Below are 12,416 nucleotides of genomic sequence, written 5' to 3'. Positions count from 1 at the left end.
AGCTTCCGCTCCACTCCCATGTGGACAGTTTGCACACTAACTGTGGCCCCCAGTCACCTTTATTTTTAATAGCTTTCGGGTATGTGTGTGTGGAGGAGAGGGGCATGTAATGCCACCCCTGGTCGAGAACCACGGGTCATGCTCCCCTCCCCACCCAGGGCCAAGGACTGAGTGTGCTTTTGCTCATTAGAGTATCCCCAGGCTGGACACACCGTGCGTACTTCATAACTGCCCTTTCCACCAGGCTGCTGTGAACAAATGAATGGATTTGTCTGAGAGCATCTGTATGTTCATTTCTTCATTCCCCAAATATTTATGGAGCCGCTCCCGTGCGGGCACGGGCGTCCCGCAGAGAACAAAACAGACAATAAATGATCAGACAGACGTTCGCTACTTAGTATTAAAAATTGTCTTTTTCTTTTAAAAAAATAAGCATTTTTCATTGAGGAAAATTTCAAATGTGCACCAAGTAGAGAGAACAGCTGCACAGGGGCCCCCCTCCGGTCCAACAGCCACCTCCATCCCTTTTCAGTTGCTGCCCCTCTTACAGATCAGCTCTGTCCAGTGAGAGAGCTTGCTGCCATGATGGAAATGTTCCCAATCCATGCTGCCCCAGCCACTCGAAACACGGTGAGCACGATTGAGGATACATCTTAAAATCATTGAACTCTCTTATGGGAATTTAAAAAAATCTCTGATACTCCTCATTGTCCTTTTTAAAAATTTTCTTATTTTTTTAATCATGGTGAAAGCCACATAATGTAAAATTGACCACCTTAGCCATTTTTTTTTTAAGTTGTATCTAAGTCTCCTCTCCCCCATTGTGGGGCTCGAACTCGTGACACTGGGTCAGCTGGACACCCCCCGACCTTAAGCCACTGTGCAGTGTACAGTTCAGTGGAATTGGGACGCTCACCCTGTTGTGCAGCCATGGCCCCTGTCCACCTCCAGGACCCTTCGCCTTGCAGAACTGAAAGTCCGCACCCACTAAACAGTAACTCCCCATGCCCCCTTCTCCCTGGCCCCTGGCGGCCACCATTCCGCTCTCTGCCTCTGTGCACGGTACACGTCGGATCGTGTAACGTGGGTCTCTTTGTCTACTGGCTCGTTGCAGGCAGCGCGATGTCCTCCCGGGTCATCCGTGTTGGGTCTGTGTCCGGGTGTCCTTCCTGGATAATATCGTAAGTCGGCACCATGGTCTCGCTTCTCCGTGCATCTGTCTGCGGATGCACGGGCTGTTGTCACCTTTTGGCGATTGTGGGGCACGCTACTGTGACAAGGGGTGCCCTGAGATCTGCCCGAGACCCTCCTTTTTCAGTTCTTGTGGGGGAGGGGGGCAGCAGGGGTATATACCCAGGAGCAGACTTGCTGGATTATGAGGCAGTGGTATTTTGACTGTTTGGAGGAACCGCCGGACCGGTTTCCATAGTGGCTGCACCAGTCTGCATTCCCACCAGCAGGGCACGAGGGCTCCAGTGTCCGCACATCCTCAGCAATGCGTGTTTTCTGGGGTGGTTTTACTTTGTATGTGTTTGATAGTAGCCATCGGAATGGGTGTGAGCTGACGTCTGGGGTCCCGGCTGCATTGCCCTAACGATGAACCATCTTGAGCATCTTCTCGCGTGCCTGTGCCTGTGGCTGTCTGTCTGTCTGTCTTCTTTGGAGAAATGTCTTATTGAAGTCCTCTGTCCCAGTTCCATTGAATTAACCTGAATTTTTACGTAGCCACATGTGGCTGGGGTCAGCTGTATTGGTCAGCACGTGGGTCTGTGTGCCTGCCCCCACCCCTGCCCCGAACACCCACAACTGGGTTCTTTTGGGAAAAATCTCAGACATTTTGCCTTTTCATCCCTAAATATTTCACTTTTTTTTTTAAGATTTTATTTATTTATTTGACAGACAGAGAGATCACAAGCAGGCAGAGAGGCAGGCAGAGAGAGAGGGGGAAGCAGGCTCCCTGCCGAACAGAGAGCCCGATGCGGGGTTCGATCCCAGGACCCTGAGATCATGACCTGACCTGAAGGCAGAGGCTTAACCCACGGAGCCACCCAGGCGCCCCTGAATCATTTTTTAAAAAGATTTTATGTATTTGTTTATTTGAGAGAGAAAGGCAGAGATAGCAAGAGAGATAGCAACAGAGAGCATGAGCAGGGAGGAGAGGGAGCAGCAGACACCCCGCTGAGCAAGGAGCCCAACACAGGGCCTCGGTCCCAGGACCCTGGAATCATGACTTGAGCCAAGGGCAGCCGCCTAACCGACTGAGCCACCCAGGCGCCCTGTCCGCTTTGAATCTTAATCACAGTTTCTTAATATTGTCAAATATCCAGACAGTGCTCAGATTCTCTCTTTCAGCTTCATTTGTGTCCTTCAAGCCTCCCTTTGCCTGCTGGACTGAGGGCTGCAGGGTCCCTGCTTAGCCCCACGTGGCCATGTTTCCTCGGATGTGTTTGCTGTGGCTTCTCCATAACCTTTCTCTTTAGCCTCATTTATCTCATCTGAGAAATAGGGGTAAGAACGGGCTTGGAAGGATTCGAGGAGATGTGGTCTCTGGCGGTTTAAGTAGGACCGTGTGCACAACCCAGGGCCGAAGCAGGTGGTATATAAAGCCTTCCAAAGGTGCTCGGGGTGACAACAAGGCACCTGGCAGCAGGTGGCAAAGCCGAAGCTTGGGGACTTTTTTCTCCGAGTTTCCCCAACTTTTTTCTGGGCTCGGGCCGGAAAGCTTTGAGGGTCGCCCCATGAGATCATGTTCACAATGGCAGTTGAAGTTGTTACAGCGGGATATTTGACGCACAAAGTACTTACCGTGTGTGAGGATTAATGGCGTTCCTGTGGAACAATCCCACGGTGGGGGGTGGGGGGATGTACCTTTATCTGCATTTTCCAGATGGGGAAACTGAGGCAGGTGGGGGAGGTTTGAGTAACTGGTCATAGGGCACACAGCTAGCAGGTGGCCGTGCAGGGGTGGGCACTGGGGTGGCTGGGATACCACCCCGCCATCCCACAAAGGACCTTCATCAGTCTGGGGGCACCCGATACCCACCGTGAGCCGCTGGCATCCGGCTGTGCTGGAATCTGAAGCATTTATTCCAAATGTAGCAACTCTGGCCCCTCTCCCAATTTCCAACCTCTGAGATCCCGGATAGGTCCTGGGAATCAGTGTGAAGACCATGGCGGGGGGGGATGAGACAAGGGTCAGGGAGGCAGAGGGTGGAAGCTGGGGGCCACTGTGCCCCTGACCTTTTCTCACTAGCCAACTCCCAAAACAGCAAGGTCAAGGCTGGTATTGATGCCAGCAGCTGCCATGTGGACTAAACTTCCACTCATTTGACCAATGGACACAGGGAGGCCCAGAGAGGTAAAGTCACTCGCCCGGGGTCCCATAGCCCATGCCTGGTGGGGTGGGGACCCGAACCCTGCTCTCTAGCCCCTGTCGTCTCATGCTGAACCTCTTGGCATCAACCTGATGGGAGACACGGGAGGCCAAGGTACCAGACCTGCTGATTGTTGACATACTGTTTTCTTTTTATTGTGGAAACTCTCCAGAATGTACAGACCGGCAAGAACGGTACCATGAAGCCCCCAGGTGCCCCTCACCCAGTCTTAACCCTGATCAACTTCCTGCCACACCCGGCCCTCCCCACTCCCCTGCCCACTACCACCCGATGGTGACAATTTGGTTTTTTTAGAGCTTTTTAAGATCAGATTTAAATGTTTTGAACTTAAATGTGCAGATCTGAGCTGTGACATTTTAAACCCTCACGGAACGGGCACCCCATTGTGAGGCAGAGCATTTCCCTCTCGCCTAAAAGCCCCCCCCTTCATTTCTCTGCTGTTCCCCGGTGGAATGAAAATGCACGAATGGGGTCACCTGGGTGGCGCGGCTGAGCGCAGAATCCTGCTTACAGCTCACGTCGTGATCTCCGTGAGATCGGGCCCCACGTCGGGCTCCGCGCTCAGCGGGGAGTCTGAGGACTCGCTCTCTCTCTGCCCCCTCCCTCAAATAAATAAAGAAATCTTTAAAACACATGCACACACGCACACACACACACACGTGCACGCACACATATACGCACACAAATAAAAAAATTCTCACAGAGACGTCAGGAATCTCCCAGTGGACGTTCACCCACAGGCTCCATGTGGAGTGTCCTGGTCAGGAAGCACCCACTCCCAGCTCTAATTCTGCTGGCCTAAGGTTTGCAGAGCCTGGCCGCACCTGAAACTCAGTGCAGGGGGGAGGGAAGACCCCACACAAAGCTGGCTGCTGAGGCAAAGCCACTTCGCGAGCTCGTGGACACCCCCAGGCCATGGCAGTGCACCTGGGATCTAGCTGGGACAGGATCCCGTGTTCCTGGGTCCTGTGGCGGATCCTTTCTAGATCTTTCCAGGGCCTGGGCCTGCCAAGCAAGAGGGGAAGCCCTGGGTGCTCCCATTCCTCTCGCTTTTTCGAATCTGAACTATTCCAAGCATTCTTGCAATGATAACAAAGGCTGCCACCCAGCTTCATCTAATCTTGACATTTTTGCCATATTTGCTTTAGATTTTGGAGAGAAGCAGCATGATGAGAGGATCCTGCGCAGCACAGTGGTTAAGGGCAGGGACTCTGAGCAAGCCTGCCTTGGCTCAAACCCCAGCCTGGCCCCTTTGCCAGTCGAGGGCTCTTGGGCGTGTTGGGCGGTGTTCTGAGCCTCCGTTTCCCCATCTGCAGAACAGGGCTCATCCAAGTGCCTGCCTCGCAGGGATCTAGAGAAGGTGAAATGGGTTCCTACAGGTAGAACGCTTAAAGCCAGTGCTGGAGGGGTGCCTGGGTGGCTCAGTGGTTGGGCGTCTGCCTTCAGCCCAGGTCATGATCCCAGAATACCTGGGATTGAGCCCCACGCCAGGCTCCCTGATCAGTGGGGAGCCTGCTTCTCCTTCTGCCCCGGCCCTGCTTGTGTTCTCTCTCTCTCTCTCTCTCACTCTGTGCTCGCTCACTCTCTCTCAAATGAAATCTTAAAAAAAAAACAAAAAACAAAAAACAGTGGCAGGCGGGCACCATCATTGTGGTGGTTACCAGCAATTCTGTAGTTGCGAAGTCGCCTGCTCGAGAACACATGTAACTTGCATATCAATACGGACGCATTTCCGTGGTCCCCGGGGACTTGTGAAAAATTTGAGTGGCCCCGAGCGCATGCGCCCGCCGGGGTGGAACAAGGCCATGCTTAGCCGTCTTGGTTCAGCTCCCGTATTGTCGAGTGCCGTGGTTTTTCCACGTCTGTGCTCTTTGTGGGGGTTTGCTGCTGAAAACAGCTTCCGGCATAGGACTGAAGTGCTCCCTGGTGTCCCCAAGTGAGGGAAGGCCGGGATGCGCCCTCTGGAGAGAGCGCGTGTGTTCGAGGAGCGTCCTTCAGGCCTGAGTCACAGAGCTGTTGGCAGTGGGTTCGGACTTAACGAACCAACAGTTTATATTACATGAGGTGTCCATAAACGGAGACACAGTAGACTAAGGCTGTGTATCGCTGCGTTGATGTGCATGTGAGCAAAGGCTCGCAGGAGGCCACCTGTGTCCCCCTCCCGGGATCAGGGGCCCAGAATCCACGGCCACGTGCTCATGGCAACTGTGCGGAATGCAAGTGCCTCAGGTAACAAGAATTGACTGTGTTTTATGAGGTCCAGGTGTCAGTAGATTACGTCATGGGATGTCCCACATTGCCGTGGCACACACGACTGTAGTGCTCTACCCCGTGCTCTGTGTGTGGGTGTCACACATGGGATCACATGTAGTGTTGTCTCACCTCCTCTTAAACTTGAGTTTGACCCCTTCTTTTCTTACCTCCTCACACATGGTCTGGTCAGCCCCTGTCCTGGGCTCCCCACTCCCTCCTTCCCCCCATCCTTCTTGTCATGGACTTTCTTACAGCCTCTTATTCTCTCCACAGCTGGCCCCCAAAAGGACACTCCACAAGTCCCCAGCTGGGGGCCCCGCGTAGACCTGGAGTGGACACCCCCTCCTTCCCTTCATGATTCGTTTGTAGCGCAGGTAACCGGCCAAGGGTCCCAGTTCGTGCCCGGAGGGGCACTCGTACCTCCCTGGGCCCACCGTGACCCCCGGGGGAGGAAGGAACACTCCTTCTTGGCAGAGCCCAGCTTAGAAACACTCTTCTCTCCCTCTCCCTCCCCCTCTGGTCTCGGGCCCCCGGGGTCATCTGGACCACTCCCCTGCCTCCCTACCAACTGCAGGTGGGATCTTCTCCCCATTTTCCCATTTTTTCCAGATTCATTGCAGGTCTAGCCTCTCTGTCCCCTGGCTGGGCCTTCCCCTCCCACCCCACCCCTGCCCTGGGCTGTTCGGGAAGGGAAGGGCTTGTAGGTCACAGACCTGGTGGTGACTCGGGAAGAAGGAAGCATAGGTGGGGCTGGGATATGGAGCCAGAGAGAGTCTATTGTCACCACTGCTAAGTGTAGCCAGAGCCTGGGAAGGACCTCCAGGGACAGTCCCCATGGCCAGCTCTGGCAGGGAGAGTCACTGGTGTGTGTGTTCAGGGGGGTGTTCCCGCCAGCTTTGCATGGCGTGCTCTAGGCTGGGCTTGTTGACCCAAGGCCCCTGGGATGTGCATGTGTGTCCCACGGCCCTTGGGAAAGTGTGTGTCACAGTTTTGGCCCACCTGCACGTTTTTGGCAGAAGGGTGTTTTGCCTTCGTCAGATTCTCCAAGGTACTGTTCAGAGTTGACCTGAACCATTTAGGACCATTGGTATGCAGGGCAGACCCCTGTCACACTCTCGCTCTGAGCCGGACCCAGTCCCAGGGAGGCCCGGCAGCCCAGACTCAGGGTTTAAGGCCTGGCTCTGCCCCCTGCTGGCTGGGAGCTGAATGACAGGCTCTGGGGCCCCATTTATGGGTGTGTGAAGCACTCAGCACGGGCCTGCTTGTGATCAGGGCTCATTCTGTCTTGGTGGATGTCCTCACTGTGGGCATCACATGCTGAGGAAGACTTGCGGGAAGAGGGGAAAGGCAGTGCTCTCTGGCTGGTCACCAGCCCCAGCCACACCCATGGGCTCAAGGGAACAGAAAGTCTGACCTTCCAGAGACCTTGGTCCCAGGGAGCCATCCTGGAAGGGAGGGTCCTGGCACATGCTGCCTACATCTAACCTTGTCTCCCTTGCCCCCTTCCTGCCCCCCTCCCCGCCCCCGGTTCAGTGGCGATGGATGATGAGGATGGGAGATGCTTACTAGACGTGATTTGGTGAGTAACGGACTCCCTCTGCCCTCCCTGTCTCCCCGCTTCCCCACCCCTCACCTCCTCAGTGTCTCTCCCCTTTTGTCTTTTAGTGACCCTCAGGCCCTCAATGACTTCCTACATGGATCCGAGAAGGTGAGTGTGGGGGTTGGCAGGGGCCTCCCCGGGCTAGGGGGCTGAGAGACCTGTGCCCTGATTCAGTAGACATCTGCCTCATGCCTTCTGGGAGCTGGGCCCTTGGGTTATGGAAAGAGAAGAGATGACAAATCCCTGCCCTCACGCCCTATACGTTTCCTTAGTAAACAGAGCAGTAACTGCACAAGGGGATCCCGGACAGAACCTGCAGAGCAGGATAAGAGATAAGAATGTCCCCTTTACAATGGAAATGGTTTAAAACAAAACGAATGGGGGACTGGGGTGGTGGCTTCTTTAGCTAGCGTGGGCAGGGAGGTGACCTTGAAGGCGACCTTGAAGATGGATCAGATGGAGGCCCCCATGGTGCTCTGGGAAGGGGAGGAACAGGTAGAAATGCAGGAAAATTTGCCGTATTCGAGGAGCGGAAAGAAGACTTGTGTGGCCGGACAGAAGGAAAACTAGTAGTGGTGAGACTGTCATGAACAGAAGTCACAGGACACGCAGGGCCTGGAACAAAGTGGGGCAGAGTGGAAGTGCTGAGCCACGAGGAGGTGTATCGGTGATCTAGGGCCGTGTAACAAATTATCCCAGCACTTAGGGACTTATAACAACTTGTTGGCACTCGCCCAGTTTCGAGGGTTGGGGCTCAGGGAGTGGTTCAGCTGGGTCCCTCTGGCTCGGGGTCTGTCCTGAGGTTGCATTCAGGATGTTGGCTGGGGCCACCGTCATCTGAAGGCTCATATGGGGCCGGAGGCCGTGCTTCCCAATGGTCCTTTGCCTCTGCTGCAGGCTGAAGGCCTTGGGGCCTCACCACAGCGGCCTCTCCACAGGATTCCCAAACGTCCTCACAACAGGGTAGGCAGCTTCCTCCAGAGTGAGGGACCCAAAGGAGAGAGCCAGGAGGAAGCTCAGTGCCTCTTATGATCTCGTCTCTGAAGTCACACACCATCGCTTTTGTCACCTTGTACTCACTAGAAGTGGGTCACCAAGCCAGCCTACACTCCCCGGGAGGGGAACGGAGTCTTAGAAGGAGAAGCGGTCGATGATTTGTGGAGTGGGGGCGAGTGCAGTGGGCTGAGGCTGGTCAGGGCGGGCCAGGGAGGGGGTGGCAGGCGATGGCTCTGGAGTCTCTCCGGGGGCAGAGTCAGATAGATGTGCTGGTGGTGGAGATGTCAAGGAGAAGAGTGTCAGGTTGGCCCCTGGATTTGGGCCTGAGTTGCAGAGTGGGTTGGGTCCCCAGAGGTGGGGAGTTTGGGGCGGACTCCCCAAGGAAGGCTGTTGGCCGTGCCCGGCTCGGGTTCTGGGGAGACGTCCACGTAGAGAGAAACCAGGGAGGCTCCGCTACAGACAGACATTCAGCGGGCATCCGTGTGGACGCCAGGCCCTATTCTGGCACTAGAGACGTCCCCGGGAATCAGCCCGGTTCCTGCCCTCGTGGAGATGGGTGTGGCTTGGCACGCTGGGTGCCCAGACAGTGGGGCATACCGGCGACTTGGGCTGCCCAGAGGAAGGAGTGACTTAGTCGGGGGGACAGGCAGCTTTTGAGAGGAGGCAGTGACAGTGGCAGGTCCTAATGGACCTGCTGCTGGGGAAGTGAAGGGGGAAGACGGGGCATGGCTTGGGCAAAGGCATGAAGGCAAGATTCTTGGGTTTTGAACACGCTGCCAAGCCCCATTCTTTGGGGCCTCTGTTCTAGAGGGGCAGTGTCCCGTACTCTTTGTCCCCCACCCCGACCCCGTCTTTGTCCTTTGGTCCAGTGTAACTTTAAATTGGTTTTTGTTCTAGAGCAAGGCCTGCGGGCTGCCTGGCTGACCGTTGACCTTGGGTGGGGGCGGGTCTTGTTGCAGCTCGATGGTGATGACCTCCTGGATAACCCCGGGGAAGCCCAAAGTGCCTTCTATGAAGGTCCTGGGGTAAGTGGCCCAGGGGTTCTGGGAGGTCATGGCTCATGTTGCCCCTGGTGGTGGCGGGAGGGAGGGAGGGAGGGCCTAATGGTGAGAGGGACGGGCCTATGATTGTCCCCCTGGGGCCTGTTGCCAGGCAGAGGGTTGGGGTATGGGGGGGGGTCAGTCACTGACAGCAGTGTGGGGCAAGAGGGGAGCCACAGTGGGATGGTCTGGCTCTGCCCACGGGAAGAGGTGAGGGTCCTGGGAGTTGGACAGGTGCCAGCTCTGGGGCTCACTGGGGGACACTGTTCTCGGGAGCAGAGAGTGTGGGGGTCTGGGGGCCTGTCCCTGCTTAGCCATGGTGGGGTGTGACCTAGGGGAAGGGGATCAAGTAATGCAGACCTCCGTCTCCATCTGGAAAACCAAGGCGCGGGGGGCGGTGATGACCGAGCCCAGAGTGGGGACAGCAGTGGACATTAACTAAGCACCTACTGTATGCCTGCCTGTGCCTCTTGTCCTTCCCCCTCTGCCTCCCCTTCTGCTGCTTCTCCCTTCTCTCCCCCCACCTCCTTTCTCCCACCTCCCCACCCCCCCCAGCTCTTCTCCCCCCTCCCTCATGGTCACCATAACTAGGATTCACTGAATACTTACTATGTGCCACCAAGTCCCTTTCAGTGTTCTTTATTTAGTGCCCACAACTCTAAAAATATATGCGGAACAGTTCATTTTTCGTAGTATAAACACCTGTAAAGTCCTTGGTCAGGTTCTCCCGGATGTAAGGTCAGCAAATGTCACACCCATCCTGGGAGGTGGGTTTGGTTGTGGCCATTTCACGGTGAAGAACCCAGAACCAGGCGGTTCTGGGTTGGGGACCGAGTAGGGACCCCCCTCCTCCCAAGCACTCCCCTCCTTCCGTCTGGGAAAGGAGGATGGGGTAGTGCCTGCCTCACTGAGCTTGTTATCAACAACGACAACACGGAAGGCATAATCGTAATGTTAGGTGAGGGTTTCTTGCACACCTGTGGGTGTCAGGTACCGCGGTCAGCCCTCCATGTGATTGACCTCCCGTCCTTTTAAACTGCCAAGTTTTGATCTGTTCTCTGGTCGAATAGCAGTGAGGGTCCCGTGCTCTAAGCATAATCATAGCTCGTGCGGTATTTGCTCAAATGGTCACACACGTATCGATTGTGCTCCTCCTGGATCGCGATCTGGGACAGCGCGGGGGTCCAACTCAGCGCCGCCCGCACAAAACCAAGTTCACGGTGGTAGCTGCGGCTGCCATTAACACAGCCGTGGTCTCTTACCCGAAACCCTTGGGGCCAGGCGCGTTTCAGAATTCAGAATTTTCCAGATGCCGGGAGGGTGATGCAGAATGTCACGTAGCACGCTCGCTCACCTTCCCGTGGTCAAAAAGAGTCCCGTCATGTGGATGAATCGTGGCCTTCCCCAGGAGCGCTGCGTCACTTTTGGTCAGGTTTTACTCTGGAAGAGTTAGGAAGACATTTGCAGTTTTCAGACTGCTTTGAAATTTGACATTTGCAAGTGTCCAGTTGCTTCGGAATCACGGGCCCTCCGGCTTTGTAAAGGACGGGCTTTATTCTGTTCTGCGGGTGTGCACAGACGGCGACAGGCCAGACAGCCCCGGTTGTACGGCTCAGCGGAGCTGGGATGGGAACCTAGGTCCGGCCCCTTCCAGATGGAATATTCTCTCTGCCCGTGCTGCTCGGGCAGCGCAGGTCCTGTGGGTTCAGCCGTGCCCGGAGCCAGCCCCTCGCTAACCTCCGCTCTTCCCTTCCCGTCTTACCCACCTCCAGCTCCACGTGCAAGAAGCATCTGGCAACCACTTGAGCCCAGAGCCCACGCAGCCGGCCCCCAGTGTGGACCTAGATTTCCTGGAGGATGCGATCCTGGGGTCGCCGGCCGCGGGGGGCGGCGGCGGGGGCGGCGGCGGCGCCGAGCAGCCCTGTGACATCCTCCAGCAGAGCCTCCAAGAGGCCAACATCACTGAGCAGACACTTGAGGCCGAGGCCGAGCTGGACCTGGGTCCCTTCCAGCTGCCCACCCTCCAGCCTGCGGATGGTGGAGCCGGCCCGGCCGGTGCCGGAGGCGCTGCTGCCGTGGCCGCTGGGCCCCAGGCCCTGTTTCCAGGCGGCCCTGACCTGCTGGGGCTGCAGGCCCCGCCCACCGTGCTGACCCACCAGGCCCTGGTGCCGCCCCAGGACGTGGTCAACAAGGCCTTGAGTGTCCAGCCCTTCCTGCAGCCCGTGGGCCTGGGCAACGTGACCCTGCAGCCCATCCCAGGCCTCCAGGGCCTGCCCAACGGCAGCCCCGGGGGTGCCACGGCGGCCACGCTTGGCCTGGCCCCCATCCAGGTGGTGGGCCAGCCCGTCATGGCACTCAACCCGCCCACCTCCCAGCTCCTCGCCAAGCAGGTGCCTGTCAGCGGCTATCTGGCCTCGGCAGCCGGCCCCTCAGAGCCCGTGACCTTGGCGTCTGCCGGCGTCTCGCCCCAGGGGGCTGGCCTGGTCATCCAGAAGAACCTCCCCACGGCCGTGGCCACCACGCTCAACGGGAACTCGGTGTTTGGAGGGGCAGGGGCGGCCACGGCGGCAGCCGGTGGGGCGCCCTCGGGGCAACCGCTGGCGGTGGCCCCTGGCCTTGGCACATCACCGCTGGTCCCAGCACCCAACGTGATCCTGCATCGCACGCCCACGCCCATCCAGCCCAAGCCTGCCGGCGTGCTGCCCCCCAAGCTCTACCAGCTGACGCCCAAGCCCTTCGCCCCGGCGGGCACCACGCTCACCATCCAGGGCGAGGCGGGGGGCCTCCCGCAGCAGCCCAAGGCCCCCCAGAACCTGACTTTCATGGCGGCAGGCAAGGCCGGCCAGAATGTGGTGCTGTCGGGCTTCCCCGCACCCGCGCTGCAGGCGAACGTCTTCAAGCAGCCTCCTGCCACCACGACTGGGGCCGCCCCGCCCCAGCCCCCCGGGGCCCTGAGCAAGCCCATGAGCGTCCACCTCTTGAATCAAGGCAGCAGCATCGTCATCCCCGCGCAGCACATGCTGCCAGGCCAGAACCAGTTCCTGCTGCCGGGCGCGCCTGCCGTCCAGCTCCCCCAGACGCTCTCGGCCCTGCCCACCAACGTTGGCGGGCAGATTCTGGCAGCCGCGGCCC

At 57.4% G+C, this 12,416-nt stretch overlaps 1 protein-coding gene across 1 annotated transcript in view; it reads left to right on the top strand.

The window, feature by feature from the left end:
* Nucleotides 1-12,416, top strand: part of LOC111160666 (BRD4 interacting chromatin remodeling complex associated protein) — a 73,830-nt gene that overhangs the window by 43,783 nt on the left and 17,631 nt on the right. Inside the window, 5 exon segments of the mRNA XM_022523929.1 lie at nt 5,922-6,022; nt 7,182-7,227; nt 7,314-7,356; nt 9,204-9,269; nt 11,057-12,415. Of these exon segments, the coding sequence (XP_022379637.1) occupies nt 7,187-7,227; nt 7,314-7,356; nt 9,204-9,269; nt 11,057-12,415 (1,509 nt within the window). The 5' untranslated portion in view covers nt 5,922-6,022; nt 7,182-7,186.

The sequence above is a fragment of the Enhydra lutris genome, unplaced genomic scaffold (assembly GCF_002288905.1).
Source record: "Enhydra lutris kenyoni isolate GAN:26980312 unplaced genomic scaffold, ASM228890v2 scaffoldscaffold77, whole genome shotgun sequence".
Taxonomy (NCBI): domain Eukaryota; kingdom Metazoa; phylum Chordata; class Mammalia; order Carnivora; family Mustelidae; genus Enhydra; species Enhydra lutris.
Note: the sequence above shows the minus strand (reverse complement) of the source record. Positions and strands in the feature narration are given on the sequence as shown.